The 9,230-nt window shown below is 38.1% G+C and overlaps 1 protein-coding gene across 1 annotated transcript; it reads right to left on the reverse strand.

Moving 5' to 3' along the window:
- Positions 1 to 471: 471 nt before the first annotated feature.
- FSCB (fibrous sheath CABYR binding protein) lies at positions 472 to 3,162 on the reverse strand. The gene is made up of 3 exons (XM_043922706.1): positions 1,564 to 3,162; positions 1,102 to 1,419; positions 472 to 1,005 (listed from the first exon to the last, which is right to left on the reverse strand). Exons 1-3 carry the CDS (start codon positions 3,145 to 3,147, stop codon positions 472 to 474), a joined length of 2,436 nt encoding a protein of 811 aa, XP_043778641.1. The 5' UTR covers positions 3,148 to 3,162.
- Positions 3,163 to 9,230: the final 6,068 nt, after the last annotated feature.

The following is a 9,230-nucleotide window of genomic DNA, read 5'->3' on the forward strand; positions in this document are numbered from 1 at the left end:
TTTTAAGGAGAAAGAAAACACTCCATAACTTTAGATGTGTGACCAAAACTCAAGGAACTTAAAGTAGATGAGAGAACTGCAGAAAAGAAAATGCCTTTTCCACTACAAGCTACAGGTGGAGAAAGAAAAAAATGACTGTAGAGAATATTTTACCCTTGTCAACAGAATTTAGTGTCAAGAGGATATTTTAATTCTTTCAGTTATAAAATTACTTAATTTCAAAATAGATATTTTTATTACACTTTAGATTTGAATAAAAATAGTAGAGTAATTTAAAATCACTCGTTTTTATTGCTCATTTTCCAAACTACACTCCATGTCTTAGGATTTCCATTCACTTCCTGCTTCACAAAGCTCTCTCCAAATACCTTCAAATATACCTACCATTTTCTAACGTACGTACTTCCCAGAACCTCCTGGTTTCTGATTGTTAGCTTAGTTAAGATCTGACCACAGCTGAGGAGGAGGCCCTTATTCCAGTTCTATGTGGATGACACCCTGTATTTCAAAAGAAACTGCTTCATTCTTGGTATCAGATGAATCTTTAGGAACAGTATCCCGTTCTAAAGGCTCTTCAGATTTTGGCTTATCTTCCAAATTCCCTGATTCTAATTTTGCCACCAGGACGTCTGCTTCATTTGGGGCCTGATCTACTGGAGACACGTTCTCTACCAGAGCCTCATCTGCAGGGGTCTGCACAGATGGTGGAAGCAGAACTTCAGCAGAGGTTTCTTCTAAAGAGATTGGTGTAATAAAGGGCTCTTCAGTGAATGAAGGCTGTTTCTCAACAGAGACCATTTCTGAAGTAGTTTCTTCAGTTGATGGAGACTGAAGTTCAGCAGGGGTCTCTTCTGCAGGAGCCTCCTCAGTGGGTGGAGGTTGAACTTCTGGGGGCTCTTCTGCAGGGGCCTCCTCAGCTGGTAGAGACTGAATTTCTGGGGCTGCTTCTTCAGGGGCCTCTTCAACTGGTGGAGATTGAACTTCTGGGGCCTCTTCTTCAGGGGCCTCCTCAGCTGGTAGGGACTGAAGTCCTTGGCCCTCTTCTTCAGGGCCCTTGTCAACTGGTGGAGACTGAACTTCTGGGGCCTCTTCTTCAGGGGCCTTGTCAGCTGGTGGAGACTGAAATCCTAGGCCCTCTTCTGCAGGGGCCTGCCCAGCTGATACAGACTGAACTTCTGGGGCCTCTTTTTCAAGGGCCTCCTCAGCTGGTAGAGACTGAACTTCCAGGGGCTCTTCTGCAGGGGCCTCTTCAGCTGGTGGAGGCTCAGCTTCAGCTGGGGCCTCTTCTGCAAGGGTCTGCTCAGCTGGTGGAGACTGAACCTCTGGGGCCTCTTCTGCAGGGGCCTCTTCAGCTGGTGGAGGCTCAGCTTCAGCTGGGGCCTCTTCTGCAGGGGCCTCCTCAGCTGGTGGAGACTGAACCTCTGGGGCCTCTTCTGCAGGGGCCTTGTCAGCTGGTGGAGACTGAAATCCTAGGCCCTCTTCTGCAGGGGCCTGCCCAGCTGATACAGACTGAACTTCTGGGGCCTCTTTTTCAAGGGCCTCCTCAGCTGGTAGAGACTGAACTTCCAGGGGCTCTTCTGCAGGGGCCTCTTCAGCTGGTGGAGGCTCAGCTTCAGCTGGGGCCTCTTCTGCAAGGGTCTGCTCAGCTGGTGGAGACTGAACCTCTGGGGCCTCTTCTGCAGGGGCCTCTTCAGCTGGTGGAGGCTCAGCTTCAGCTGGGGCCTCTTCTGCAGGGGCCTCCTCAGCTGGTGGAGACTGAACCTCTGGGGCCTCTTCTGCAGGGGCCTCTTCAGCTGGTGGAGGCTCAGCTTCAGCTGGGGCCTCTTCTGCAGGGGCCTCTTCAGCTGGTGGAGGCTCAACTTCAGCTGGGGCCTCTTCTGCAGGGGCCTCTGTAGCTGGTGGAGGCTCAACTTCTGGGGCCTCTTCTGCAGGGGTCTGCTCAGCTGGTGGAGACTGAACCTCTAGGGGCTCTTCTGCAGGGGACTCCTCAGCTGGTGGAGGCTCAGCTTCAGCTGGGGCCTCTTCTGCAGGGGACTCCACAGCTGGTGAAAGTTGAAGTTCTGGGGCCTCTTGTGTAGAAGCCTCTTCAGCTTCAGGAGGCTGAACTTCAGTAAGAGGCTCTTTTAAAAGAGTCTCTTCGGATGAGGTGGCCTCTACTTTAGCAGGGGCCTCGTATCCAGCAGCCTCTTCCACTGGGGAAGGCTGTATTTCAACAGGAGCCTCTTCAGCAGGAGGCTCTTCTGAAAGAGCCTCTTCGGCTGGCATAGGCTCTACTTTAGCAGGGGCCTCATCTCCAGGAGCCTCTTCAGCTGGGGAAGGCTGTACTTCAAGAGGAGCCTCTTCACTTGGTGGAGGCTGAACTTCCACAGGAACTGCTTCTGCAGTAGTCTCATATAGTGGAAGTTGTTCTTCAGCAGAGATCTCTTCTGCAGCAGGAGGTTGTACTTCAACTGGAACATCTTTCTCATCTTCTAAAGGTACAGGAGAATCTTTTTTGGTTGGTGGAATAGATAATGTTCTGCTAATACTTTGCCGCCTAGTTTCTTCATTGCTACTTGTTGTGGGTTGGAATTCAGGATGTTCACTAACAAAAATACTCCCTGAAGATTTGCGCTTCTGTGCACCTTCCTTTGACTTTGAAAAAGAATTAGTCGACCATCCAATAGCCACTATTTCTGATTCACTAAAGTATGTCTGCTGTTCCTTGTCTAGTTTATCTTTTTGAGGAAAGTTCATCATTGTCCAGTCTCCAGTACAACTAGTCTGCTGAGATCTGTCTGTTTTGACTTGAGCAGAGTATCTGCTTGGTGGAACTTCTACTTCCTGAACACTCTCTGGAAATTCAGGACCTACTTCAACAGCAGCTGGCTTTTCCTCAGGTACCACTGCTTCACAAACTAACTTGATTTCTTCTTTTTTCTCTTCTGCAATAGTTTCTGTCTGCAGAGACTTATCAGCCATATCCTGTACACGCTTTCTCTTTATCCAAGTTTGCTGAAGTTGAGAAGATACTCTATGACATTCATAGTTTAATTTGCTTCCAGGAATATTACCAATACTAAGGGCAACTTTGGGGCCAGATGATTGTGGTATAGACAATTGTTTCTTTTTCTCTGTTACTTCAGTCTGCTGGGATTTATCTACCATGGGCTGGCTGGGTCGTCTTCTCTTTCGAATTTCTTGCCTCCCTGCCGAGATAGACTGTTCAGATTCATCCTTTTCTTCCATTTCTAAAACTGGTAGATTTCAAACTTATTAACCTTCAAGTAAATTAACCATAAGGAATGACAAATGTACCAGATACTTAAGCCTTTGCCTTCCTCATTAAGTGTTCTTCTGCTGAACTACCTCAGGAAAAAGTTAGTTCATAAATTATTACATTCTGTACTACACTCATGTTGGATCCCACCTCATTTAGTAAGCATCTTTCCTGTTTAATCTCTGGTATGACTAAATATAACTTCTAGAAGTTTAACTAAGAGTCTGTGACATCACAGCCAATTGTCACTACAAGGTTCCATCAATGATATATCCAGAACTTTTTAACCTGGTAAACAACTCACGGATGCTGGCCACAAGTGAGAAATCTACTGCTTGAAACATCAAGTTGAAAACAAGCTTTTGTCTAGCAGAGGAATATGAAGTAAATTCTGGTAATGCTGCTTTCTTTTAGTTGGAGTTGATGCTTTTGAACTTTTAATACTGTTTGCTTCATCCTGCTGTTAAGGACAGCTGTGATGCAGAATTCAGAATTCCGCAATGTACTTTCAGTTGTTGGAGAAAACAACTGGTAACACATGTGCGGCAATGTTCTATCAGTATATATTTATATCATTTGAGGGAAAGTTAATATTGTTTGAAAAACTTGAGTTCTGAGGTCCATACCCATGAAAGTTCATTATCTCCTTAGTATTCAGTAGCCACAGGAGCCTACTATCAAAGTTTGTATACATGCATGGCATGTTTGCCTTCTCAAATAACTTGAGATAGTCTAATTTTCAATTATCTCAGAAAATAGTTCTACCCAAAGTTTGACAAATAAAATAATGTTGAGTCTAAATATATGTCAAGTGAAAAAAAATGCATTTTTTTTTATGCAACCACTATATATTCTGCTGAATAACTGCATGGGAATGAATTCCCATTGAAGATGAAATCATTTAATTGAAGCTTTGAAAAAGAGAAATCCCAGTTAAGCATACTGTAAATGGAATTATAATAGATTTAAAAGATAAATAAACTTTAACATATATCACACAGAAATTTTACAACAAAGAAGAACTCATCAAAAGATGTGCAAAATCCTATTCCTTTAAGAAACGGTAATGAAGAGCAAATAGATTTTTAAAAATGTAGTCACAAGAGACAATACCTAAACAATTATTATTACTTCATTAGCCTAAGAATATGTTTAAATTCCTAATATTTTAAAATTTTAGTCATAACCAGAGATTAAACAGGAAAGATGTTTACTAAATGAGGTGGGATCCAACAGGAATGTAGTACAGAATGTAATAATTTATGAACTAATTTTTTCTGAGGTAGCTCAATACTTAATGAGGAAAGCAAAGGCTTAAGTATCTGGTACATTTGTCATTCCTGATGATTAGTTACTTCAAGGTTAATAAGTTCTTAATCCTAGCCAAATAGATAAGCACTTTCCACACTCTTTGATCCAGCCCCTAAAGCATCCTCTATCTCTAAACAAGGATCAGTGAATAGTTGTTGGGTGTAATTGGGAGGAATGCAATTAGAAACCATGCTGCCTGTCCTACATCTCAACTTGCTTTGCTTTCATTTTTGTCTGTTTTGTTCCACTACATTTTATCTTTCTAATATTTTACAAAATGAAGTAAAACCAGAGTCACTTTACAGAAGTATTGATGTAGGTTTTAATTTGACCTGCTGAAAACTAGATTGTTAATCAGCTTCTTTGTGGTCTGGTTTTCTGCTCAATTGCATCTGTCAAACACTGAATGTGTATTTTGCAATCAAGTTTCTGACATTTTATGTGGTATCTTCAAAGTCAATTCTGGGCCAACTCATAACAAGAAATAAATGTCAAAACCAATAATGCCTTAATTGGGTTAATATAACATTACAAGTACTGGATTAATTTTGCTGCTTCAGCTTAAATATTTTGCCAAGATTTCCATAGATGTAAACTCAACTTCTAATTATTTGATTAATAGTTTTCCCCTCTAAGTAATAATGAAGAACTTGATCTTTCTTAATTGCACACCAAACTATCATAGTAAACAGCCTGTTGCTACTAGTTTATTCATAGAAGCAAATTAGCATTCCTAGTCAACCAATCTACTTGCTATTCCAAATAGAATTATGAGTGATTTCATAAAACAATTTCTCATCATATTTTTTAAGATCCACAAATGATCCTTTTGTCCTACTAATCTAACCAACAATTATATTATTGAATGTCTGGTTAATTTTAGGTTTGGTGTTCTAACTTTTGTTTAGGAAATCTCACATGATTTAGTTCTCTCTCCTTGACTTGGTTCACATTGGTTGCAGGTTCAATTACATATCCCGCAAAAGATAAGTTGAAGTCCCAACCTATAGTACCTCCAAATGTGACATTATTTGAAAATAAGGTATTTGCAAATGTAATCAGGGTAAGATGGAATCCTAAAAAGAAGAAAATTTGGACAAAAAAAAAAAAAAAAAACAGAGAAAATGGCCATATGAGATGGAAGCAAAAATTAGAGTTATATTGCTACAAGGCAAGGAACACCTAGGACTACCAGAAGTTGGAAGAGGCAATGAAGGATCTTCCTTTTGAGGCTTCAGAGGGAGCATAATCCTACCAACACCTTGACTTAGGGGCTTTAAGCCTCTAAAACTAGAATACATTCCTGTTGTTTTTGATACTCTCTTACGGCAGTCCTAGGAAAACAATAGAACATTTCATAACCCCATGTTTCTGACTCCCACTTGACATGATGCACTTCTGACTCTCTCAATCTCTAATACTAGTTTCCTTATTTCTGACTCAGGCTTGGCATTTAGTTTCATACAATATTTGACCAATTTCTGCAATTATAAAACCAGAGGGATTTGCTGAAAGACCTCTACCTGATGACTTGTATTTCATTTTACCAAAAATAAATTTGTTGAGTAGCAAGTAATTTCAAATTATGATGACTTTGAAAGCTATGATTTAGAGATAGCAGAGATATTTCAAATCAATATAGACCAAATATCTAAACTGTGGCCTACATTGCTTTGTTCTAAACACTGAACAGATAAAATAAGATGAAGTCTGAAAAATGTCCATTGGATATGGTAACTATAAGGAAATTGGTAATTTGAGTAAGAGCAATTTCAGTGGAAGGGTGGGAAACAAGTGATAAAACAGTAGAACTTCTGTGAATTTTTTTTAATTAAATTGCAGTTAAAAAATAAGTGTAAACTACCACATAGACAAACAGCTATACTTAAAACACTAAAAAGTTTTAGAAAATCAATATACAAATAATACAATAGAAAAAAATTTAAAGAACATAAATAGAAGATGTATAGAGGAAAAATAACGGCCAATAAGCATATAAAAGAGGTCAACTTCACTTCTAAAATTAAGATTAAAATAATATCAATGTAAAACTAGCAAAAATTATTTTAAAAATAATCTACCCTCCCCTCAAAAATGAAAATATTATTAAATGGATGGTCTCCTACATTACTGACAGGAGTTTAAATTGATACAATCCTTATTCTAGACAATTTGAAAGTAAGTATGAAAAATTTCTAAAACATGCATACCATTTGCCAATAATTCTGTTTTCAAGAAACTTGATTTTTAGAAATAATTATTTCCTCAAGAAATATTTACTGAATACCTATTTATTCCAGGGACAATTTCTACCTGTTGGGGAAACAACAGAATACAAAAAGACATTGTTTCCTGTCCTTGTGAATCTCACAGTCTAGCGGAAGAAACTAAATAGTTTAAAAAAAAAAAGGGGTGAAAATAGTGTTAATTAGTGAACAGAGAATATACTTTACCTAGAGTAATAGAACCAGAATGGGTTTATAGTAGAGAGCATCAAATTGAGAAAGAATCCAAAAGAGAAACAGTAAGAAGAAAATGACACGTTCTAGGAATTATGAGAAATCTGCTGTGACAAGAGGAAAAGCAAAGCAAAAAAGGAAAGCATTTATTAGATGTGCTTGAAGAAGTAGATAGCAGCCTGATGGTATACTGATTTAAGACTCTCTAAGGTATTGTTATTTTGGATATAACTATTGCAAATATTTAGGCACCCAATATCACAGCACCTAAACTTAAAAAGCAAATATTAAGAGACCTGAAGGGATGAGTAGACAACAATGCAATAATTATAGGAGACTTGATTACATCACTTTTGTTAAAGAGTAGATAATTCAGATAGAAAATGAGTAAGAAAGCACTAAACTTGAATTACACTTTAGATGAGATAGATCTAATAGACATGTATAAACATCCCTTCCCATAACAGCAAAATAAACATTCTCTTCAAGCATACTTTGAACATTCTCCAAGACAGATTATGTTATCTAACAAAACAAGTCTTTAAAAATTTATGAAAACTGAAATGATTTCAAGCATCTTTTCTAACCACAATAGTATTAAATTAGAAATCAAGTACAAGAAGATAACAGCAAAATTCATAAATATATGGAAGTTAAATATCTTACTATTGAAACAAAACTATGGGTCAAAGAGGAAATCAAAAGGGAACTAAAGAATATCTTGAGACAAATAAAAATATAAATACAACATACCAAAATAATGGGATGCAACCAAAGCAGTTCCAAAAGGGAAATTTATACCAATAAACACAGCAAAAAAGGAAGATCTCAATCAACCTAGCTTTATACCCCAATAACTAATAAAATAATAATAAAAGAAAAGATAGCAGAAGAAAGAAAATAACAAAGAGCAGAGCAGAAATAAATGAAATAGACTAGAAAGACAATAAAAAATAAAACTCAGATGATTTTTTTAAAAAAAAAAGTGATAAGCTTCTAGCTAGACTGAGAGAAGATTCAAATGAAATCTGAAATGAAAGAGACATTACAGCTGATATATAGAAATACTAAGGATCATAAGAGAGAACTATAATTGTGTGTGTGTGTTAGTCACTCATTCAGGTCTGTCTCTTTGCAACCGCATGGACTGTAGCACACCAGGTTTCTCCATCCATGGAATTTTCCATCCAGCAAGAACACTGGAGTGGGTTGCCATTTCCTTCTCCAGGGGATCTTCCTGACTCGGGGATCAAACCTGGGCCTCCCGCATTGCAGTCAGACTCTTTACTGTCTAAGCCACTGGGAAGCCCTCAAGGACTATAATTATACACCAATAAATTGGATAACTGAGAAGAAATTAATAGATTCTCAGAAAAATAGAACCTATCAAAACTGAATCATGAAGAAATAGAAAATCTGAACAGATCAATGACAAGTAAGGAGATTTAATAGTTATTAAAAACCTCCCAACAGAGAAAAGCCCAGAACCAGATGCCTTCGCTAGTGAATTCTATCAAACATTTAAAGGGAATTAATAACAATTCTCTCAAAGTCTTCCAAAAAACTTAAGACAGGAGAAAAATTACAAATTTCTTTTTATGAGGCCAGCATCATCCTAACACCAAAGCTTGTGAAAGGAAGCTATAGGAAATGAAAATTACTGATCAACATCCCTGATGAACATAACAGAAAAAATCCTTAACAAAATATTGGCAAACTGAATTCAACATGTGAAAAGGATAATACATTATGATCAAACGGCATTTATCTCTGGAATGCAAGGATGCCTCAACATATGCACATCAAGAAATGTGACTCATCACACTAACAAAATGAAGGATACATCATATGATTGTATCCACAGATGCAGAAAAGCATTTAAAAACAATAACAAAAAATTAACAAAACATATTTCCATAATGAAAATACTCAACATTATAAAGGCCATATCTACTCTACCAAGTCGCTTTAGTCATGTACGACTCTGTGAAACTCCATAGACAACAGCCCACCAGGCTCCTCTGCCCCTGGGATTCTCCAGGCAAGAACTCTGGAGTGGGTTGCCATTTCCTTCTCACATAAAGGCCATATAGGAAGCTAGTAATATACTCAACAGTGAAAAGGTAAAGTTTTTGTTCTGGCAACAGGAAAAAACAAGGATTATTACTCTCACAACTTCTATTCAATATAGTATTAGAAGT

The sequence above is a fragment of the Cervus elaphus genome, chromosome 13 (genome assembly GCF_910594005.1).
Source record: "Cervus elaphus chromosome 13, mCerEla1.1, whole genome shotgun sequence".
Taxonomy (NCBI): domain Eukaryota; kingdom Metazoa; phylum Chordata; class Mammalia; order Artiodactyla; family Cervidae; genus Cervus; species Cervus elaphus.

What these genes read in the sequence shown, in the direction of transcription:
- FSCB (XM_043922706.1), bottom strand. Translation starts at nt 3,147, where the DNA reads ATGGTAGATAAATCCCAGCAGACTGAAGTAACAGAGAAAAAGAAACAA. An exon ending in CTGCAGAAGAGCCCCTGGAA is followed by an intron (nt 1,420 to 1,563) that starts GTTCAGTCTCTA and finishes GAGGCCCCAGAG; the next exon opens with GTTCAGTCTCCACCAGCTGA. An exon ending in AGTCTCCACCAGCTGACAAG is followed by an intron (nt 1,006 to 1,101) that starts GCCCCTGAAGAA and finishes CCAGCTGAGGAG; the next exon opens with GCCCCTGAAGAAGAGGCCCC.